Source organism: Balaenoptera physalus (genome assembly GCF_965194825.1).
Source record: "Balaenoptera physalus genome assembly, chromosome: 11".
Classification (NCBI taxonomy): Eukaryota; Metazoa; Chordata; class Mammalia; order Artiodactyla; family Balaenopteridae; genus Balaenoptera; species Balaenoptera physalus.
The window spans coordinates 84693135-84717727 of record NC_138896.1 but is presented as its reverse complement, the minus strand read 5'-3'; the positions used below and the strand labels follow the sequence as shown (position 1 = coordinate 84717727).

The window sequence follows — 24593 nt, the reverse complement described above, 5'->3', positions numbered from 1 at the left end:
TATCTTCTTCGGAGAAATGTCTATTCCAGTTCTATTTAAAGTGTCTATTTAAAGTTCTCAACTTTAAACTGGGTTGTTCTCTCTCTCTTTTTTTTTTTGTATTGTAAGAGTTCTTTATATACCCTAGGAAAGTTTTGTTTTTGAATATTATCTCATATAATCTTCATAATAACATGGAATAGAAGTGTCATTAACTCAACTCTATAGCCGAGGACCTTGCAATACACATAGAGAAATGAACTTGCAATTCATTCCCCCCAAAATATTTATTGAGTCCTCACTATAAGTCTGACACTATTACAAGTAATGAGGATACAACAGTGAAGAAACGAAACAAAGAACACTGCCCTCCTACAGCACACATTTGAGTAGGGAGATTAGATCTGCTGGCTACTAGAATTTGTTAATTCTCTTAGTCGGCATGGGGAGGGTACCTCAGTACCATCAGGTGGGGTAGAAGTCCAGGGTTCCCACATGGTCTCAACTGACACCATGCCAGGTGGGAGGACTCATTAGCGCCTTTGGAGGATCAGTGTCCTAACCGCTTTCTCAGTCTTCTCTGATACCACCTGATGTGCTGGCTGAGACCCCTCGTTACAGCCTGGGGGGTGGAGTCTAGGTTCATCACTTCATCTTTGTTGGTTTGGTTGCGGGTAGGGCATAGTTGTAATGGTGACTGGCTGCAGTAGAATAGTTATTTCCTAAAAGTATTCTGTCCTGCTGGGCTGCTCTTTTCCTGCCCCTTTGGCTACAGAGAGAGCGAGCTTTTGTTGGGGCTTTTATTGTCTGTGCCCTTTGTTGTTTCAGGTGGGCGGCACCCAGCCTGGAATATATGCGGCAAAAAGAAACCCCAGGGAATCCAGTGCCTTGTGGTTCGGATCCTGGAGTCCCTTACAGTCTGTCTTCTCTCCTTCATCTTTTACACTTGTGTTTGTTTTACGTATAATGTCCAGGGTTTTTAGTTGCACTTAGTAGGAGGATTAGGGAAAATATGTCTACTTCATCTTCCCAGAAATGGAAGTCCCTGTGTAACTTTAGAAACATTAGCTTATTTAAATACTTGCAGTGTAATTACGAACAAGCTCAGAGAGCTTAAGTAACTTGCCCAAGAGCCTGTTTTCGGACCTGATCCCTACAGCTTATATACCCTCACTCACGATGCTGCTTTGCCAATAACGGTGCCCGCCTTTATGGAACGCCGTGCGTCTCGGTCAGTGTCCCAGCTGCCTCCACATACTGTGTAGCTGGGTCCTTATTTATTTATTTAGCCTCTCTAATAACTTTGGTATCTACATTTTGTTAACCTATTTCTGTCTGTCCGTGCTGTTGTGATGCCCTAATGGTTGGCACTGGAATGATCCTGTCTTTGTAATGGGACCCTGCTATTAACCCCCTATGGTGACGGCCAGCACACTCCCACAGAAGGGTAGAGATTCAGGCTTTCTGAAAATACAGTTAGTACGTAGCAGAATTTGACCCTCACACGTTACATATTTTACACGATACTTTTTTCGTCCGTCTGTTTTTAATCAAACAGTTATTTTGGATTTGTTATCCACGAGCCAGCAGGCACTGGGACCCCAAGCTCGTCAACAATGCAAGGGGCTCCCTTGTCAGACTCTTCTCCTCTCTTTGGTTGGTCATTGTTGGCAAAACCACCTGAAAAAAACAAAACAAAAACAAAAACGTGGCTTTGCTATGGGCCAGGCTGGTGAAGTTGCCAGCAGATGGCTTAAAGCATTTAATTTAACTACCTGTCCTGATGTAGTGAAAATTGGATTTCTGAATAAGAATGCTCGATGTTTTATTGGTCTGGGCTTTAATTATCTTACAATGTAATGGGAGAAAAAGCGAGAGCCTTTCATTTTCCACTGGTGACTGTCATTTTGCAGACCTTTCTGACGCTTGCTTGAGAGGGAGAAACTGCTTCTGCTGGTCACTGGAGCAGCCTGCGGCCCCTGCGTGAATAAAACATGCCAGGTAATTTCTGTGATGCGGCCAACACACACGTATGTAGAATCGATGCTTATTATCCCGTCAATTAACAGAGATAATTAAAAAGATTTTAAGCTTTGTGATTGTCGGGAATCCCCCACTCACGAAGACGGTCTCTAATTTCTTTGGTTAATCCTTGGGTTCTTAATTTAGGATTTTAATGCCCATGGGGCGAAGAAATCAGAGGAAAATGCTCAGCTCCAGAAAATATGCTTAAAGAGGTTTGACGTTCGAAAGACTGAAGGAATTGTTCATCCTGACGATGAAATGCTTGCTTTGATTTTCCTGAGATGGTAGCTTAGGTGGGGAAAAGGCTTGCTTTCAAAGTCATCTGAGAGTGTTTAATGATATACATTCAAACTTTTGATTTATTTTTTGAATAAATATCACATTTTCAGGCTTTAAACCAAACATATAAAAGGCATAGAGTAAAAATTTCCTTGCTATTCCTGTGCCTCATTTCCCCAGTTTTTTTCTTTCCCCTTATAACCACCTTCATCTGAATTAGAAAGTCTGAATTTTTTTTTTTTCTCAAAAATCCCGTGCATGGTTCTCACACAGAATCGCGATTGTCTTACATCCTTTAGGGGACCAGGCACAGAATAAATGAGGACATAAATCCCAAACTATAAAACCAAGGATCCAGGGGAGACATGATAGAGTGATGTTTTCCCCTCTCTCTCCCTTGTGGACCTTTCAGAGGCTGTGTGCCTGCTGCCTGATTTCTAGTAAGCCACTTTCTGTGTTTCCGAGAGTGGGAGAAGTCATAGCACTGCTCAGCTCAATAATTTGGAGTGTTTTGAGCCTTTGCTATTGTCCTGGTGGGGATCTTTGCCGTCCCCTCCCCTGTTTCCTTCACTCTTTTTTTTATATTGAAGTATGGTTGATTTACATTGTTGTGTTAATTTCTGCTGTACAGCAAAGCGATTGTTACACAAATATATACATTCTTTTTTTTCATATTCTTTTCCATTCTGGTTTATCATGGGATACTGAATATAGTTACCTGTGTTATACAGTAGGACCTTGTTGCTTATCCATTCTATATATAATAGCTTACTTATCTACTCCTGACCTGCCCCAGGGAATTGCAGGGCTCAGCCTTCATTCAGGCCTTTCTTTTTCTCAGTTTATGTCTCCAGCACATGAATTTTCAAACCCAATAGAAGCTTTTTTCTAGGCTGGTGTTAGAGTTTGAGACTAATCTGCACTGAAGAAGTAAAATACAGTATGATATAAATCTTCACTGGTGCTTCTGTGCTGAAGGGAATGTGATTTAACCTGGAGAGACTTGCATTCCCAGAATACTCGCAAGATCTATTTTCCTTTAGCACTTTTGTTTTACTCTACTTTGAACCACATTCTCACCATAGTGTGCATATGCAGTTTAAATAGATGGTGTTGATCAAACTGTCCTTTTAAAACTTGAAACAGCTGGCAATATGTCTTCCTAGTGGTATGTTTGAAATTGGACAGATACAAATAAAGATAAGCAAGTTGTAAACAGAAATAGCCAATGTTGAGCCCAGCAGAGACATTAATACACTGAAGAATCTATTTGGAGGGTTCTAATCTCCCTAACACAGTATATTTCCTCCTGAGCTCTGACTCTGGGAAGTGGGGCATCAGCAAGTTGCCTTGAACCCCTTAGCGCCTGTCATGATGATAAATTGTTACACAGCACGTCTGCTTGAGCAAATCCCACCAGCAATTTTAAGTTGCTAAGCCCTTTGTAGGGTTCACAGAGCACAGAGTACACCTAAAAATAACACCTAAATAAAAATGAGCTGATACCTCAGTTACCTCCGCTTGACTGTCACCGACACCACTGATCAGCAAGAATTCCCATCTATTCGTACACTCTGAGATCACCTCTTTTCAAATATCTAATTTAGAACAAGTGTGACTTTTGGAAGGAACACACTTTGGAATCATTTCTTTATAGTTGCATGAGTGAGAAGAGACTTGCTTCATATATATATGTCCATCCATCCATCGATCCATCCATTTACAGAGTCATTCATCATTTGACGTTCACTAACCAACACAGGTTGGGTGCCAATTGTGTACCAGGCACTGTGTCAAGGGCTTAGGGCTATCTAAATGCAATCAAGTTAATTGAAAGTAAAAATTCAGTTCCTTCGTCACATTTTAAGTGATTAATAGCCACATGTGGCTGGAGGTTACCATACTGGACAGTACAGAAGTTGAATGTCTTTATCATTGTAGAAATTGCTATTGGACAGCACTGCACTAGATTTTAAATTCTGTGTTGATGGAGAATGTGTCAACTTTGTTTACTGCTGTATTTTGGGTATTAAGCACATAGTACTTAGCATACGGGTACTCAATAAACACGAATCGATTGATTGTTTAACTGGTTGAGAGGCTGTTTTGTGAGGAGAGTCAGCTCCACTCAAAAAATGAACTGAGGCTGCATAGTTATGTGTAGATAACAAACATTCAAAACATCTCTCTTATATGTGTCTTTCTAAAAGCTAATTCTGTACTGTCTGTGCTATTTCAGATGGGAATGATCTGAAACACCTGAGGGATTTAATAGCTTTCATGTTTCCTTGGCAATCCTTTCCCTGAATGGTTTCATGTTCCAGAATTTCCAAACAGTTGTGACTAAGCAAGTCGAGACATGCTCGGGTTTGTATGTTCGCAGCAATGCATGGAGTTGGTGCTTTTCCTAAAAGCCTCTAAGCATGAGGAAAGGCTTAGCTATAAATTCAGTGAATATAAAATGTTTAGTAATCATACACTGTCACTAAAAGAAATAGCTTAAGTGTTTAAGAGCTTCTATTCCAGATCACAGAAATCTGGATTTGAATCGTGGCTTCACCACTTAAAACCAATAGCATAAAAGCCCTAGTTTATTTCCTGACATCACACTATAAGGTGAATACTATTGTTACTCTCATTAAAGAAGAAAAAGGAAACCGAAGCAGAGGGGGGTTAAATTACTTGCCCAAGGTCACACAGCTAATAGTTGTGGTGGAGATGTGGATGAAACCCAGGTAGTCTGATTCCAAGGTCAGTTTTTTTAACTACAGTACTCCCATGGGTCTGATCTCAACTTCTTTGTTGTGCCTCAGTTTCCTCATCTGTAAAATAGGAATAATGCTACCTAGCTCACATGAATTGTTACAAAGATAAGACTCTTGGACACAGTATCTGCCAGCTACTGTTGGAGTTGTTTTCTCTTAAAGGAAGGTATTCATTAAGAAAAACACTCTATCTCATCACAAAATAAATATATAAACAACAAGGTTATAACAGTTTTCTTTTACCTATGAGACTGGCAAAAACTGAAAATGAGATAACATCCTCATTTGGCTAGGGAGAGGTAAAAAGGTATGCCTGTACACTGCTGGTGGGAGTATAAATGATGTAACCTCTAGGGAGGTTACATCAATTATAGGGAAGGAATTGGAAATATCTATGAAGATTAAGAATGGTGGGAAGCAGCCGCATAGCACAGGGAGATCAGCTCAGTGCTTTGTGACCGCCTGGGGGGGTGGGATGGGGAGGGTGGGAGGGAGGGAGATGCAGAAGGGAGGAGATATGGGAACGTGTGTATATGTGTAGCTGATTCACTTTGTTATAAAGCAGAAACTAACACACCATTGTGAAGCAATTATACTTCAATAAAGATGTTAAAAAAAAAAAAAAGAATATACATATCTTTTGGCCCAAGAAACCCACTCCCATGAATTTATCTTTTAGATATTCTTGCAAATGTGCTCAAAGATATATGTCCTAGAATATCAGTTGCTGTGAAACTTGATGATCTAACAGTACAGAATTGATTTGGTAGAGAATAAACCAGGGCTTGGCACACTTTTTCTGTAAAGGGCCAGACAGTAAATGTTTTAGGCTTTGTGGGTCACAAGGTCTCTGTCATAGTGTGAAAGCAGCCACAGACAATGTACAAACGAATGGCCATGGCTGTGTTCCAATAAAACGTGACTTACCAAAACAGGGGGTTGACTGCATTTGGCTGTGGGCTATCATTTGCTCACTCCTGGCCTGGATAAATTATGGTATGTCCATACAAGGGAATATTAGCCCTGCCTTCATCTCTCCTGGACCCCAGAAATCTCCTCATGACAACAAAGCAACCTCCCCACTTATTCTTTGTTTCCCAACAAATGTGGGAAAGGGGTAGTTCCTGCTCACGTTGACAGTGACCTGCACCTTCTGTGGCTCCCCCCTTATCCTTCCTCAAGGCCACTGTCCCCAGGAATGGGGGAAATGGGAAAGGGGAGGGCGGTGATAGCACTCATGTCAGTTCCCCTCCTCCCACTGCCAGCACGCTGCCTAATAGCTGTAATTCTCCATTATCCAGCCAGCACTGTATGCAATAACTTTATTAAGGTCAAAGAGATATCACAATACAGATTTATCCAACAGGATCCAGAAATGGCTTATACATATCATCTAAGACACACAGCTGTTTTGGGCTGAAATGTTTCCAACATCACAGATCACACAATGAGTTTATACATCGATAACGACTTTTATCTGGAAATACAGATGCTCAGCTTGCTCTCACTGTTGGGCCCTGGCATTTCAATTGAGTTAAAACAAAGAGGCGGGGCTTCCCTGGTGGCGCAGTGGTTGAGAATCCGCCTGCCAATGCAGGGGACACGGGTTCGAGCCCTGGTCTGGGAAGATCCCACATGTCGCGGAGCAACTAGGCCCGTGAGCCAAAAAAAAAAAAAAACAAAGAGGCGAAGATTAACATTTTCTTGATAATGAATACATTCTGGGGAATATTTAATGAGAGGATAGAGAGGAAGTCATTTTTAATTTATGGGTAACATTCAAATAAGACTTTGTAAGTTGAGCCGAGACTGGAGAATTTTTAATAATTGGATCTAGGACATATTAACTTTACAAATAAACAGGATTTAAAAGTTTAGCTGGTAGTGTAGGTTCCACAGACTATCCTTCATAAATCAACATGTTAGCACTATATCTTGACTATGGTGTCTGATACCTACATCTCCATTATTCTAAGGAAACAAAACTCCATCCACACTCATAGTTATTGGGCCCATTGTTCATGGTCCATAGAATAAAAGCCACAAAACACCACAGAAAGTTACAAGAATGTAAATATTTAGCTAACTAAATAAATATTGGGCAATTTCCATCTACAACACTGAATATCTACTAATCAGGGAAAAACAAAAACCCCAAACCTTAGTTACAATGCATTCAGAATTGGATAAAGCCAGAGAGACAAATTTGCAAGTATACAAAGTAGTGAATATATTTCTTTAAACGTCCACTTAACAAATTCGTGGTACAAACTGGAAAATTTTCATAAATACAGTTCAAATGTTCATTTTGTGAGAAAATGCTTATTCATGCACTAAATCATATGAGCACTGATTCATCAAATAAAAAAAAATACAGAGTAATTGTCTGAAACCAATACTTAGAGACTCACAATTCTACAGGGTCTGCAACTAAAAAATAATAATACATGCACGTTGTGATGCACCAAACAGTATTAGAGAAATCATTAAAATGCCTTTCGCGTCAAAAACTGTAAGAAAACTCAATGCTGTTTAATTTACTTTATGCACATTACATACCAGAGACTTTAAGCTACAAAATACTTCTACTATCTCAACACGCATACAGAACGACCATAAAAGTATCTGTGTATATAACAAGGTGCTCTCCAATTAGCCATCTTAATGAATCATGTATCTCCTCATGTCATCTCATCTCTAAGTACCATTCATCACGACCCAGGCCTTTCTGCTTTAATGAGGACTATAGATCTCTTATTTACATTCAACACTCCCTGAATTAATAACTGATTGAAACTCTTAAATTCTCCTGCCACTGACATGGAAGGTGGTGAGGCTGTCTTTGGAAGAATGCCAACACTACCCTGTTAAATCTGATGGGTAAAAGAAGCAGGGCCACTGGGCTGTTGGCCAAACTCATCCGAGGATGGCCCCAAACTCGCCTGCTGGTTGTACCCACTGCTTGAGCCATAGCTGTCTTGGTTGTATCCGCCTTGGTTATAGCTACTGGAGTGTCTCTCCACTGGGTCTGAAAGATATCTCTGGCTCGAGGAATGCCAGCCGGTCTCCTTGAAAACAAACCAGATGTTTCCAGCCCAGAGGATAAAGTTCAAGAATCCAAAGACCTGAAGGAGGATCAAAGCAAGTGAGTTGATAGACTGGACAGAAACCCCAGAAAAATCTCAGTTTCAGAAAAATCCTTCACAACACAAAACGTCACTTTTCACCTCAATGTGGGGGCCTCTTCCAGTTTCACATTTGGAGTCACTGTTTCATTTAGAATATCTGACTTTTCATGAAGGCTTGCTACAATACATGTTAGGCACTGCATAAAAGGCTTTATGTATATCCATTCATTTAGGCAAAGAAGGTGCTATTATTACACCCATATTAAAGATGTGAAAACTGAGGTTCAGCAAAGATAAGGACCTTATTCAAGGTCACATGGCGTGGTTAGTAGTAGACCTGGGACGGCTTCCCTGTTCCATCTAACTCCATAGACAGAGCGCCTACCTAATTCATCACTACCTCCCCAGATGAGGTAATCCTCATGGTGTGTAAGATATCTTCAGGGGACACAGGGTTGAGTATTTTCACTTTAATGATGGTGCATTAATTTATAAGCTTACCTTCACTTTAATGCTAGAGTTACTACTTTTCCATTCATTGAAATGATATAAATAAAATGAGTCAACCTAAAAAGTATGGAGTAAGCAATGGTACAGGTGGAATGCAGACAAGCACACGCATGGTAGTGTACACAGAGGTTGTGCTTCTTTGAATAATTGTACTTTCTGTGCCTCTCACAGTCAGAAGTGAACGTCCAAACCACACTCTGAATAAGTTCAGGTTGCAGAGAGGTATGAAATGTTTTCTCAAGAACTGAATGTGAGACTTTCCTATGGAAACTCCTCTCACTCTCCAGAAGGGTGTCCTCGGTGAGCCAGAGAACCAGGTGTCCCTTCCCTGGGGCCTGAGTGTTTGACGGAAGCAGAACTGTTTGCTTCTGTAAGAGGCCCAAACAGAACAGTTGTTCTGCAGCCTCTTCCAAGGCGGACTGATTGACTGGGAATTAAGCAAGGCAGTCAGTTTTAACAGCCCCCTTTTGGAGACAGACAACGATAGTGTGGCACAAAGCTGTGATGACATTAAAGTATATTTAATAGCCACTCCAGCACGATGCTGACCAAACAAAATGGACTTGGGCAGAGGCCATAGCTCTGGAGTAGGCTTCTAGAAGTCCCCTGCAGTGTCAAAATAATTTATCCCTTATTTGTTGGATGGTGGGATGCTTCAGAGTGCCCTGGGGGTGGGAGTAGCAGGCTAGGTAGTCAAGATGAGGGACTTCGGGGGCTTGGAACACGGGCTCCAAGCTTCAGAATTTTAGCAGCAAGTGGATCAGGGCACACTACCTGAATCTCAGCCTTGGAGCCATCCCCTCTGGCTTTGGAATTCGAGCGGCCTGGGCTCTGCAAATTTTTGCTTTATGATTCTGGACACGGCAGTTAGCCTCTGAACATCAGCATTTTAAAAATTCTATGAAATGAAGACAGTTATTCCTTCCTTGGGGGATAGTTGTGAGGATTAAAGCGGATGTGTGTGAAGCAGCTAGACAGTGCTGGACACGTTAGTAAATGCTTACTGATTGCTAAGCTGTGCTGTGAATCACTTTCTAAAATATTTCCATGAATTGTATTCAATTGACTCTTTTGCTGAGGCATAAACTGAAGCAGGGCTTTGAGGCCATATTCTTGAGGTGTCAAGAGCCAAAACTGAGCATCTAAGGCTCCTAACCAATCTCACTGAAGACTGCTTTATCCAGACCTCCCTCCCTCCCTTCCTTCTTCTCTCTCCCCATCCCATCCTTTTTTCTTCCTGTAACCTTAACTGAGATTTATTTAACATAATTTTGTGCCATGCTCTAGGCTCCTTGCTGAGGGAGATACAAAACACAAATAAGGTACTTATAGTATAACAGTTGCATGATCAAAATGAATTAGGTAATCACTGATACAACTCTAATTTACATATAGGACCTTTTAACCATGTGTACAATAGCTAGGATATTTTCCATCAAAGGGGAGAGCTTGATTAAATTACACCTCTGTAAGTATAGGTTGATATATGAGCAGAAAAAATGATCTTGGAATCTTTTCAGATATGAAGGGATGGCTCTGCCCAGGACTATAATTTTACCTGTTTTCTATTCCTTGGTCCCTCCCTTTCCCCTGATGCTACTTCGTTTCTAAAAAAGGGATGTTCGAGAAGAGCCTAGAAATTAGGGAAATGCAACTTAAAAGTAAGTACATAAACAAGGCATTGCCATGGGCCTATTTAAGGAGCGGTGATGTCTTTATTGTCATCACAGAGGTATCACAGATCTCTTGCCTGGCACATTTTAGGGGCACATGAGCCCTCGAATTTGTTCTTGCCATATTGTTGCAGCTGAAGTCAGAGTAGGGATTTTGAGTCTAGCCTAGATGTGGGACAACAGAAAGAGAGACTGGAAAACACAGTACATAACATGAGAAAGAATGGAGAGAAGACATCTAGATTATCTGAGGACATGTACCAGCATTGTTTCTGTGAAGCTGGAGGAAGAGAAGTAGAAATTATGGATGGTTCGTCCGTTTCTGTTACTTGTGACCCAACCATTATACCCCATATAGACATTGGTACCAGCAGTGGGATACAAAGAATGGATTTTAGGGATACGAAGACTGTTTTGCTTTAGCCAGTTTAAATGGAGTTTTCTGCCACTAGGAACTGGAGCACACAAACATAGATCCAGAACGATAACAGCACCAGACCTGCCCTGCCACACACGACGTGATTTGCTTTCCATCCATTCTTCTTTTGATTTTTAAGACATATGTCGCATTGTTTCTCATTCCAAATTTGCATCTCCTAGTCTAAACTTATTAGCGACATCAGAAGCAGAATTAAATGGACTGTGCAGGATGTCATAATTTACTAGAAGAACTAAGAAACACACTGAATGATTTTATCTTTGTTCTCTTAGAGTCTGAGATCAGGGTTATAATAACTTTTATTAAGCACTGCCTGTAAACAAACTACAGAAGTAGTAAGAATGTATTTTAATGTACACCTCAAAGTATTCATCCATAGCTGTGGCCAGAAGTAAATAAAAATTACTGTGAGACCCTAATATATAGTTTATTTCAATGTTTACTATCTTATTACTAAGGCAAGATTCACAGTCAAATCACCAGCAGCTGATTAGCCACACTTTTTCCCTTCTTAAATGCCTTCTCAGATTAAATTCCAGAAAGCTGTAGAAACATAAGTTAACCGTGAAGCAAAGATAATTAATTTTTAAGGTTGGCTAAAGAATGTCGATCCTTTATCAAACACGGAGCCCTCTATTATTCGGTAACTACTGCTTTTTGCTGCTACTATAGCTTCTGTTTCTCAGATACAGTTTCTTTCTTTGGAATAACACAAGTTCTTACACTCATAAAATAAGAATCCAATTTAGTGGCCCTGTTATCTGTGAGGTGTTCTGTCTCCCTGTAAGAGCCATACACTTGAGGATAATATTTGACTGTTCAACTAATACAGTTCGGCTTTTCCAAAGTTATCAAGCAACTAAACCAGAAGCATGGAGAAGATTAAAAAAATTACCATAACTATTACAGGTATTTTTTATACTTTGCATTTCTATCTGTACCCTACTGGGTCTGCGTATTTTTCTCTAGACAATCAACTGGGTGTATTCTAACTATGTGTGGCTTGAACAGTGTTTTCTTCCCAGGAAACCTCTATGCCATCAAATATTCCTTTTAACTTCCGGCAGACTTCAGACTTAAAGTTCAGATTTTATATCTGCTTCTGGCTTAGAATTCTGACTTGACTGTCATCCAAGCAACAGCTGTCAGTACCTGCTGGGCTCTTATTAAGAACTCTCTAATTGGCAGCATTAAAGTCTATGGGTAGAAAACTGGAAGGCCAAAGGATCATCTAGCCTGTGGAGTGAACTGTCACCTTTTAGACTGGACTCATTTCAGAGGCAAAAATTCCCCAGAAGACTCCTGAGATGTTTTTCTGATTCCTGTGACTGGCAAACAAAGATCTGGGAGGTAAAGCATAGAGGGAAACGTACCACAGAAGTGTTTAGGCTGGACATCACAGGGCTATGGACAGCCATGCATTTGTTGGACGGCTGTTTGCAAGCTGACATCAGTAACAATACTTCTTTGGGATCCGTAGCAACCTTGACATCAGACAGCCCTTTTGCCCAAGCTGATGAACCCACCAACCACAAGAAAGAAAAGACTACAGTGACGATGAAGTCCTACAGAGACAAACAGAAAGATAAAACAGGAAGAGAAAAGTGAGTTCTAGAAACAAATTGATTCGTTTATACAACTCTTTGGTTTGCCTTTTGAAAAATTCCAAGACCCCATAGCATTGGAACCATGCTGAGAAACGAATAAAAGAAAGTTTTGTGATACTGTATTTATATTTCTAGAAAATGGACTTATTAAAATCACAATAGTAATAACTTTTACTGAGCACTTACTATGTGAAGTATTATTCCAAGTTTACATGTATTAATTCATTTAATCCTAACAACAGCACTATGAAATAGATGCAAATCCTGTCCCCATTTTACAGTTGAGGAAACTGAGGCACGAAGAGGTTAAAAAAGATTCTCAGAGTCATGAGTTAGTAAGGGTTGGGGGCAGGATTCTAAGCCTGGCGGTCTGCTTCCAGGACCAGTGAGCTTGACTATTCTATACTGCTTTTCATGTCTGCTTTAAGGAACATTCATGTTTTTATTTAAAACAAGACATTAAGAAAGTTAAAAAGATTGAGGTCCTGCTTAAGTTAAATATGACACAATAGAAATGAATCATTTTCCATAAACGAACTTTATGGCTGAAGTTAGGATCTATGTCCTTGGAGTAAATATGTTATTTTGGGGAGCTAATGCAACCCTTTTCCCCCCTAGTATCATTTTATACAGAGGGATGGTATATTGTACTAAGGTATCTCATATGAGTTAAAAGCTCAGTCTGTCATCTATAGGCCTGGGGTTGAATCCTGACTTTTCTGCTTACTAGCTCTGTGTCCTTAGGCACTTTGCTAAACTATTAATACTTGAAGCCTCAATTTAACCCTCTGTCAATTGGGATAATAACAGTATCTGTCTCATTGGATGGTGGTGAGGAGTGAAAATGTGTATGTTTGCCTCTTTTCCCCAGTAAGATGTCAGCTCCACGAGGGCAGGGCCTGTCTCTTTTGCTTATTGTTGGGTATTGGCAGAAGAGGTGCCAGCAACATTTGTTGAGAAAATAAATGAAAAAAAGAATATATGAGTATACAAAATGGTCCCAATTGGGTTCTATAAATTTCTGTATAGGAGTTTACCAGGTGGTAATGGTAGGATTAAAGATGACTTTTGTTTTATATAAACTTGTATATTTTAAAACATATTTTATAATTAGACCAAATAAAAACAGCATGGCAATGTGATCAAGGCACTGATTGATTATATCAATGGCTTGCCCAGACAGAACTTCAGGTGGCCCTATTTGTCCTTACAGCAGCACCAGGATTTATAATTAGACCAAATAATAAATGTCATTAGAATTGAGAGTTTTAGCATCAAAGGTTTCAGAAAGCAGCCTCAAGCCACGTTTTCTATACCTGAGCAAAGTGTGACAATTTGGCAACTATGTCAAAATTCTAGCTAGAGTATAAATTAGCCTCAACTTTTTTTGGGTCTTCTCCTAAGCCTAAGTTTGAAGCTACATTCAGGGAGAGATGTGGGAGCAAAGCCCTGACCCCACTGTCCTCCCATTCTTTAAACTACCAAACCAGGTTCATTTTGCCCAATGCTCAGCAAGCCAAAACCCCGACAGGCCTAGGACTGCAGCAAAGAAAAGATTTTTTTCCGCAATAGAGCCAAGCGCAGGGAGAACAAATCCCACATGCACCCCCCGGAAGGCAAGGGACTGCTGGGTGGTGGGGTATTTATGGGATGAGGAACAAAGCAGCAGGGCGGGCAGAGGCGTGCGGGGCGTGGGGAAAGGTGATTGGAAAAAGGTGCAGGAATCCTCATTCTGCGCAGGCGTAACGAGACTACAGGTCTCTGCACGTGGCGTTTTCGACCCTCTGACGTCAAAAGGTCACCTAGAGGACACTGGCGCATGCCCAGTTGAAGGGTTGTTGGTCCCATCCTCTCTTGACCAGCTCATCTGGAACTAGACACAGCTGACTCCAAGTTCCTTCTGCCTGGAGGACAGGCAAGTCTTAAAACAACCTTGATTAAGGAAGGCAGGTGAAATGGATTTAACCCACGGTTTCCCTCCAACTGGCCAAACCCAATTGGAACCCCATGTGATCCATGCAAGTCACCTCTTGGACACAGAACAGGGTGGACAGGGCAGAGCGTCCATCAAAAGCTATCCCAAACTAGTGGCTGTCTTAGGAAACAGCTGCTGTCACATTAAATGTGCTGTCACATTTAGAGTGCCTCCTATATGCCAGGCACTCTGCTAACCACTTACAGACATCATTCGCCTCACAGCGAGGTACTGAGGTTAGCCCTGCTTTTCTTAGGAGGAAACTGAAACACAGGTCAAATACTTTCCTTATAACTAGTGCCTGGCTTGACAACTGTGCCGTATCATGAGCTGACCCTCACCCTCAGTGTAGCTGGATTCACTTTGCTAAGTCAGCTTTCAGGAATACCAGAATAAAGCTGTGAATCAGGAAACACAGAAATCAAACAGCAAGATAGAAGCTCAGCTCACAGAAGAGCTTTGGACTTTTCGAAGACAGTATCGCTAAGCAGTGGCTGGATGGGATAACTCTCTGGGTCCACTCACAGATTGATTTCATTATTTCATTTGGAACACTAATAAAAGTGACATATGACTTCTAGAGAATGTCTAGTTTTTAACACACTATGGCAGAAGATCATTTGATCTTCACAGTAACTGCATGAAGGCGAAGACAATTATGCCCATTTTACAGATTCAGGGAAGTTAAATATGTGTCCGAGTTGTCATAAGTAACAGAGATTTGAATTCAGGACATTGGGCTCCGTGTTTAATGAGTGGTTTTCCATTACGCCCAGGTGTTCTGAAATTTGGGCTACCTAATTGTGGAGACACAGACATAGCAATAAATAACACTGAGCTACACAGGAAGAAATGCTTTCTCCTTCACGATTCTCTTGTAATCTGAGTAGTAAAGGAGAAAGTCTCAGCTGTATGTTAATATGTCTCTAACACCTATTTAACAAATATTGAATACCTACCTATCAAAGAAAATTGGCCCCAGGCTCAGAGCCTTCAGGCAAACAATGGTACCTGGCTGGAATACAGTACTCTTTATTTTCCAATGATTCATTTCTATGTTTATCTTCTAATTATGTCAAATAATGCTGGATTTCTGTATCCAGGAGTGGTACAGGAGTTTCTTAAAAAATAAATTTTATTGAAGTTACCAAATAATTTAATTTAAAGAACAACAGTAAATAATTTCTGGCCCACATGACAGAAGCAGGGCAGAGAATGTCTGAGGTTTGGAAAGATCTGCATGGCCACATCCTGGGCTGGGAACACTGAGACTCTAACCTAGTGCTATCTCATAGGCACAGAATGGGAGCCAGAGATGCGAGTCACATATGTAACTTTCAGTTTTATAGTAAACACATTAAAAAAAAAGCAAAAAGAGATTGGTGCAATTAATCATATTAATACATTATATATATTTATATAATACAGCTCAATATATAAAAATATTATCATTTCATAGATTATAAAATTATAAATAAGACATTTTACTTTTTTTGGTATTAAGTCTTTAAAACCTGGTGTAATTTATACCTACAGCACATCTTAATTTGGTGTTAGCTCCATTTCAAGTGTTCAGCAGTCACATGTGCTATGCGACGCCATAACTCCAATCCACTATTAACAAGTGGAAACACTTGTTGAGGGTCCACTGAAAGTGATGCCCTTTGTCTTGTTTTGGGTCACTGATGTCACAATTTTTCTTGGTACTTGAGTCTGAGATGGCCCTGGTAGCCACCTTTCAGCTTAGCTTTTACAAGGCCAGCACGCCTCTTGCATCTGTCCTGGCCTATAGGATTTCTTACGTAGGTTGATAGGATGGCACAATCCATTGCCCCAGTGGTCTGGAGGAGGACTGAAGGCAGATCAATGACCAAAGGGAGGCGTGGGTTTTTGGTACTGGCAGCCAAGGGAAGAGATGGGCCCACAGAAACAGCTCCACTAAGTGGGAGCTACATTTCAGCCTAGATGTAGGGGGAAAGTCTAACATGACCCCTCTATTCTCAACACATGTGCCAGGATGGTGACTGGTGAAATGGGATGAAATATGGAGTCCCATTTTACAGATGGGATAAATTGCTTAAACCCAGATTGAAAGATGCAGAGCCAGGATTTGGACCCAGGGAGTTCGGCTCCAGAATCTGTGTTTTTCTTCTAAAATATTTATTGGAGGACAGTTGATTTACAATGCTGTGTTAGTTTCAGGTGTACAGCAAAGTGAATCAGTTACACATATACATATATCAGAATCTGTGTTCTTAATCTATTATAAAAGCACTCTGTTGCTTTTAGAGGCCCATGATTTTATTGACTCATAATAAAAATTAAGTTGCAATATTCATAGTTACGGCTATCATTTACAGAGCAGTTACTACGTACCAGACACTGTGTATTTCATGTATCACTCATTTAAGTCTCATAATAACACTTTGAAGTGGCTATTATTGACCCCACTTTACAGATGAGAAAATCAATGTTCAGAAAGATCAAGTGAGTTGCTGGAGGTCTGAGAGTCACTAAGTTGCTGAGCTCTGTTTGCGACCAAGGTTGGCAGGGCTTCAAAGTCTGTGTCTCTCATCAGAAGGTGAACCTCATTATATTCCAAACCAGCTTTGACGGGGGGCGCACCGTGTGTCAGGCCTGAGGTTGATGTGCTTTACACGTTTAGCCTCAGTTCAGCCTAACCACAGCCCTATGGATTAGCGTTAGTTTTTCTATTTTACAGATGAAGGAGAGGGCTTAGAGAAGGTAAGTGATTAGAGGAATTGGGTACCAAACTCAGATCTGACTCCAAATCCCATTGATTCGTTCATTGGTCCATCATTTTACTTGTCCCTTTTCCCAATCATATGTTCAGTATCGATTATTTTCCCACTCTGGGCTGGGTACTGTTCTAAAAATGGAGGAGGGGCTGGCAAACACTGGCCAAAGAACTGTTCTCGGCCCTCAGGTGGTTTACATCTCTGCCCTTTCTGCACTGTCTGGGTTGTTTTATGTTATTACTGCGAGATACACTATCAGCTAATCAGGATCTTGCAGAAAGAAAGCTGCAGTGGATGGGGTTGTTCTGTTACAGGGGCTGAGTAATAATCAGTCATCTGGTTCCACATGTGAAGAATCTGGCTGACAATGGAGAATCAATGTAGGATTTCATTTCTTTTTCTCTTAAGTTAAATTTGATTATGATCGACACACTGCATTTTTTCAGTCTGTTCCCAGAGAACTCTATCAATTGATTTGTGGTTGTTCAGCTGTGGAACTGAGGCCTTCTGTTTCTTCTTGTTTTAAACTTTTCTTATGAAAAGAAAAAAAATTTTTATGCATCTCTCCCTGTAGCTCAGTGAGAGACAACTGATTTCATAATCTGGGTGCAAGAAGGAGGTGTTCTTGGCTGTTTGGCGATCTTGGAGTAGATGCAAGCTCTTCCGTAGCTTGCTGCAATGCTGTTGTAAATCACAGGTTAAAAACATTCCTTACAACCTGCTCTGAATTCCAATCGATCCAGCCTAAACCTTTCATTACAAATAGCACAAACATTTCCAAACAAGTCCATAATAATATAAGAAAATTAGTAACTGCTCAAAATAAATTAATAGTAATAATATTACTAGTAGTAGCTGCTATTGATTCAGTGTTTACTATAAGCCAGGCACTGTGCTAAGAACTTTACATACATTATTCTACTTTCTTCACCAAGAATTTGTGAGGTAGGTCTTATATATAGGTTTTTAGGAAAGAATCACCTAGTAGGTCACTCTACAGTCTTTGGAATCTGGTAGCCCTGGGTTCAAATCTCAACTCTTTCTAAGTAGCTCTGGGACCCTTTAAGCCTCAGTTTTCCCATCTGTAAAAAGGGGCAATAATAACATATATTTTCATAGGGTTTTTGCTAAGGATAAATGAGTTAATTCAATAAAATGCTTTGCTCAGTGCCTGACACATAGTAAGCCCTCAATGAATTTACACACACAAACACATATTATAGGCAAATTCTATACATAATAATTAAATATATAACAGTATAGAAAAGTGTATTAGTATTATTCAGTGGGTTTTGATGGTCAAATTAGGTGGTTCATTCATTTATTCAACAAATCTCTAGTAAGAACCGATTAGATGCCAGGTCTTAGGAATACAGTAGTTCATAAAAACAGACATGGCCCCAGTATTCATCCTGTTGGAGGAGAGAAACCTGACTCGCATAACCACAGAAGAATGTGTAATTGCAAATGGTGATAATGGCTTTGCAGGAAAGGGACTTCGTGTTTTTAAAACAAACAAAAAATGCGTGTGGGTCACTGGCCAGTCTAGAGGGATGGGGAAAGCTGCACAGATCTGGTTGTATCCAGAATTCTTTTAGGTTTGTTCCTTGGGTGGCTCTCAAAGCAGACTCATGTTGAAAATAAACACACTGCAAAATGTCTTATCTGGAAGGCCTATGAATTGGCGTGTAGAGGGAGCTTTGGGCTTCTCTTTACTACCTGCTTAATCCATGCCCAAGAAGGATGCATGCTGACATTGGTCAGGACCAAGAGGGAAGTTTGAGTGGGAGGCGAGGAAGCTTGTTTATTGGGAATTTTGGCGGCCCACATGTCTGCTGAGGCTATCAGCTTTCTGCACTTGCTTACCTGTAATTCTCTCCCTCTAAGAAAGCCAAGCAATAAACAGAGTGAGACCCAGGGGTAAAAAGATCTAGGATGGATCTGCTTATATATCTAAATGTTGGCAGAAGAGTATTCCTGCCTTTCCGGACCCTTGTACTCTACAAGTTTGTAAGCCTAGGGAAACAACCAGGGATTATTCCTGCCTTTCCGGACCCTTGTACTCTACAAGTTTGTAAGCCTAGGGAAACAACCAGGGATGCTACTGTTTCCAGGTGAGTCGCTAGCTTACGTAGAAAATGACACTCTTTCCAAATAGTTGCATACTGGTTTTGACACATCTACCAGTAAGTACAGAAACAAGTAAGATGCCCAAGTCTTAGACCAGAGGTGAGGCAACTGCTGAAACCAGTTTAGATGTCTTAAAAATAATTGGGAAAAATCATATTTGTAGAGTTAGTCAAGGATAAGTCTGGAAATTTAGAGATGCTTATTGAGCATCTTATCAACCTTTTTTATTTTTATGTATTATTTAGCATTTCTAAAATATTTTTGGGCCTGCCATCGAAGCAACTAGATGAAAATACTAAGGTTTAAACAATTAACCAGCTTTGTCTACTTAACATGAAACATCTGGGCATAGTAAACATATCTGGAAAACACCAGATGTCAGGCAGCATATAGATGAAACATCTGGAGGAAATGCAGTATATAGGAGACACGGTGGGAGGCTTGAAGTCAAAAGCAGCCCGATTTGAACTTCATCACTCACATGTACCTTGGACTACAATGTTCCTTCAGTGTGTGAACAGATAGATAGATAGGTAGACAGATAGATATGACTTGGGAGTCATATATATGTGATAGCACATGCACACTTTTAAAAAAAGATGACACACAACTACTTTTTTTCCTCCATACAATGGCAAACAGCAGAGACATGGATAGTTAAAATACGAGGCAATCCAAAGTAATTTCTTAAACTGTCTAAAAATTTAAGTTGCCCCACCACCAACCTATATTTAAGAATGGATACGTTTTATAGGAAATCATTTCAAGTAAGCTACACTGAGAAACTGTGACTCAGAAAATGCTAGCAGACCTTTAAGGGGCCACCTTCCGAAACAAGTCAGCTCCTTTTTGAACCCTGCTCTGTGCTCTCTTGCTATCGCCTTCCCTGAAACTGGAAAAAAAAAATGCTTCTCTGGAATTACATAATATTAGAGTGGGAAGGAACTGCTGAGGAGATAAATCCAGGCTGTCAAATACTCCTTTGAAAACATAATCCTATTATTAACTTACTATTCTACACTACTGATATCTCCAGATAGGACATGGAAGAATTGATATGCATAGCTGGAAATAATACACAGACTTAGAAATTCTCTGGGCTTCAGTGCTGACATCTGTAACATGGAATAGGAGCGCCTACCTTACAGGATTGGTGTGAGGATTAAAATTAAATACAAATGTTAATCATGGAGACTGGAGTATTTTCATTGTTGCATTTATGAAGGTGGTAAAGATGATGTAAGCTTCAAGAGACATGGCCTGATTATGTCATGGTCAGTGATATTTGACAATGAATTCAGCTGTAATGACTTGCTTTTCCCCCTTTCCCCACTCTGTATTCTGACGTTCTTTCAAAAATAGATTCACTCTGCTGAGGTTAAATTCATATGGCCAAAACTTTGTATTTTCTTAATACAGTCTAAAGTTCGAGTCAGTGGTTCTCTGCGGATAGAGCTTCAAACCTATTTGGCAACGACCAGGAGTGTGCCTGTGCGTGTGTGTGTGTGTGTGTGTGTGTGTGTGTGTGTGTGTGTGTGAATATATCATCCGGTTACAATACATGATAGAAAAGAACTGGGATAATTGTGTTAAGACATGAAAGGCCATTTGAAGAAGTTCTGCCTGGGATACACTGGTCACTGCTACATTCTCAGAAAGCACACAGTATGTGCTATTTAAATTCTGTTCATATGTTGACCTCATTCACTGGAATGTGAGTTCCTTGGGGATGGAACAGTCTTAGCCACCTGTGTCCCTGTGCCTAGCCAAACGTCTGGCGTGACTTCTCATCTATACCCACTGAACGCAAGAAGAAAGGGAAGAGACTTCACATTTGGCAGTCACCCAGAGTGGAAATCATTTGGATTTCAAAAATCTCACGTTTTGTAAATTATTTCAAAGATATAAGAAACTCCTAACACTGGCTGCCTATAAAAAATTACATGACTGGAAGAAAGGGATGGAAGAAGGGTTTGGGGGGGGGGGGTTGTTTTTATTATTTTTCTTTATATCTATCCCCCCGTACACCCTTTCAAATAACTGGATTTGAAAACTTTAGTATAATTTTAGAATAGGCATATTTTACTGGATTTGACCTTCGGCAATTGTGAGAAACTTTCTGTTTAGGGGAATGATTATGATTATATTTCACACTTCCCTCCCACCGACTTTTTTTTTTTTTTTTTTTTTGCAAGTGAGCAAGCGGTGTTAGCACAGTTAGGTTCATGAAAAGAGCTGCTATTTTTCAAGCATTCCTTCTGCCTTCCTAGAATTGAAGACCCATTATTCTGTCATATATCAACCCATCTGTCAGCCTGCAACAGATGGTTAAAACGGAGAACTTCCAAAATACCAACGAGGAAATTATCCTGCACTTCACCATCCACAGCTTAAATTCATCCTGACTCAAGAAAATTCCTTCGCCACTTCCCCGCTCATCATACAAAGTGAAAACGAGGGAAAATACTACATTTGAATTACAAATTAGAAGCCATTTCCCGAGAGGATGGTTATTGGATTCATCGATGTTGGCTTCACTCTGCCAGTTGGGGAGAAGACAGACCTGGGTTCAAGTCTCAGTTATGCTGGTTCTCAGCTGCGTAGCCTTTGGCAGTTTACTTGACCTTGTGGGTCCTTATTTCCTTAACTGAAATAGTAGACAGTTAATGGCCTGTCTTAGAGAGTTACTGCGGGAATGAAAAAAGAATGGCTAATCTGTGGGACAATATCTTGCACAACTAGGTACCCAATAAATGATAGGTATTATTATTTTCATCATCAGTTCTTCCTTCTGTTCTTAGCCTATTTCTCATAAGTCTATTCCAGATGGAAGATTCTGTGTCTCTGGCAGGCAAGATTTGAGCAGGTGCCTAAGGACAGAAGGAAGGCAAACATGAAAAAGTGGCAAGGTGTGGATGAATCTGAGTGTGTGTCTGTGTGTCTGTCTGCAATGTGTGCTGCGTGCATAGTGTAACTCATGGAAACACGGTGTTGTTGTTTGGTGTGTGTTTGAGGAGAATGAACAGGGAGATGCGTGGAATTGAAATGTCATTGCCTTCTGCAGGAATCCGTATTTTGTAAGCCTGAAGGGACCAGGGACTTCTGCCCAAACACTCCCCCAAAGAGTCATCATATGTTTTCTTGGTTTTCGTTTTTAGTCTGGATGAAATAAATATTTGTGATTTATACCCTGTCGAGGCATAAATATTAATGGAATCATAACTTATGTTTCTTGCTTTATTTAGCTGATTCCACTTATTTTTGTCAGTTCTATCATATTCCCAACATATAACTGTTAGAATGTAACACTCACAGTTTTTTTGCAGTGGGAGTTTTGGGGAGGATAGCTTCCTTTTCCCCAGTGCTATTCTTTTCTAAGTGCCAATGTGCGTGATAAGAGAGAATGGCAGGCCTGAAAGCTCTGAGAAGCAAGGTGTGTCCAAGAGCAGAGCTTCTCCACTTTAGGTGCCACGGATCACCTGGGTATCTGGTTGAGATGTGGATTCTGATTCTGGTTCAGCAGGTCTGGCGTAGGTCTGAGAGTTTGTACTTCTAACAAGCTTCCAAGTGATGCCAGGGCTGCTGTCCAGGGACAGACTTTGAGAGGCAGGGTCCTAGTCTGTGTGGAAACTTCCTCCCTAAAAGCGGCCCAGCCCACACCAGAAGCCACTGCTCTCCACTTCTGCTCTCAAGGGCTTTCCCGCTATTCTGTACACATTGCCACCCTGCCTCACTTTCATATAGGCAGGTCTCATTTTCCCACTTCAATTTTAAGATAACTTTCTTCTTATTTTCTCTCTTCCAGCATTTATTGAGTAATTGCTATCCACCAGGCACTGTGCTGAGTGTTAACCTCATTTAATTCTCAGTGATAAGGTAGGTACTATTATTACCATCAATTAACAACTGAGAATATAGAGGCACAGTGAGTTGAAAGAAATTGCCCAGGGTCACCCAGCAAGCAAGTGGTAGGCCCAGGACATATACACGGTTTGACTCCAGAGCCTGGGCCCTCAACCATTATGGCTTTGCTAAGATTATGTCTTATTGAAACTGTGTCAAATATATTTTTATACCTACTGCCACACCTAGTCCAGTATTATTTTTAATAGATATAAGCAGAGAGAGGAAAAATCTATTATACAAATAAAGAAGAAACACGTATGCTCTTTTTCCCTTTTTTTTCCTTTTTGCTTCCCAAACTGATGGCTTAATGAAACCTGTGGAGCTGAGTATCAGGGGATTAGGACTAACATTATCATATGAAAGTCCAATAATAGGCACTTAGCTAAAACTGCATATTATTAGAATCTGGTCTCGAGAAGTTATGCTATGTGGACACAACTTGACCTATGGTATATTAAAATCTCCTATAATGAGATCTCATTATATACCATATTGTATCCTGTTGATGAGAGGAAGAAATGAGCTGTTAAAAAAGTGAAGGTTCTACATAAGATATTCTTAGTCACAAAGAGGCCCATGATTCCACACAAATTTGCAGAAATTAGTTGAAGATGTAATAATCTCGCACCAGTTTGCAGAGCTGCCCCTGCTAAGTGCCACTCATAATATTCTTTTTTAAAAAAGAAAAAATCTTTTCCACTATTACAAAAATGAAGCCAAATAGAAAGTGGGTTTTTATTTTGGAGCGCAAAGAAAGCTGCACCCTGTTCTGGAAGTACGTATATAACACCCTGGTTCCAGATTTCAGGAACCACCCTCATTCCATTTATGCACCGTGGCAAACAGTATTGAAACTAGTGGAAAACACCTGGGAAATAAACATTTTGCAAGTACCTTGTTTTGATGATTTGGAGAGAATCTGAAAGCTAAATTACGGTACCTGTTAAAGTAATTGTGTGTAGCTTAAGGTAAAAAGAAATCCACACTTGCAATAATAATAACCTTTTAAAATGTGTTGGAAATATGAGTTGAATCCTGCACAATTACAGATGGGGTTTAAGATTTTTTTGTAATGAGAAAAATCACCAAGAGTGGAAATAATCCTTGATAAACCTTTCAAGTCTCCCACACTGAGGGCCGTCCTAGCTGTTGTGTATGCGTAAGGTTGTGGGCTTGTGTTTGGAGGCCATGTATGAAACATACGGAGCTCTGAGCCCTGGAATTGCTTCAGTTCAGGGAGATGTTCCCACTGAGATGGACCATATTGCTGTGTTGATGCTTTTTGGTTGGATGGAAGACCAAGTGCCCACAGGTTGGAAATGTTTTATGTTTCTATGTATCTTTCTTATATGTGGGCACATGTTTTTTTGTTTTTGAATTGATCATTGAATGATCATATGTCAGATGCACATACAGTG

At 40.3% G+C, this 24593-nt stretch overlaps 1 protein-coding gene across 2 annotated transcripts in view; it reads right to left on the bottom strand.

Moving 5' to 3' along the window:
- Positions 1 to 7915: 7915 nt before the first annotated feature.
- The window catches only part of SYNPR (synaptoporin), a gene marked incomplete at its 3' end in the record, with an annotated part of 295355 nt that continues 278677 nt past the window's right edge, over positions 7916 to 24593 (bottom strand). For both annotated transcript variants that reach the window (XM_082412377.1, XM_082412378.1), the window contains 2 exons: positions 12172 to 12363; positions 7916 to 8173 (listed from right to left, as the gene is read on the bottom strand). In XM_082412377.1, the coding sequence (XP_082268503.1) occupies positions 7916 to 8173; positions 12172 to 12363 (450 nt within the window). The remainder of the gene's footprint in view (positions 8174 to 12171; positions 12364 to 24593) is intronic.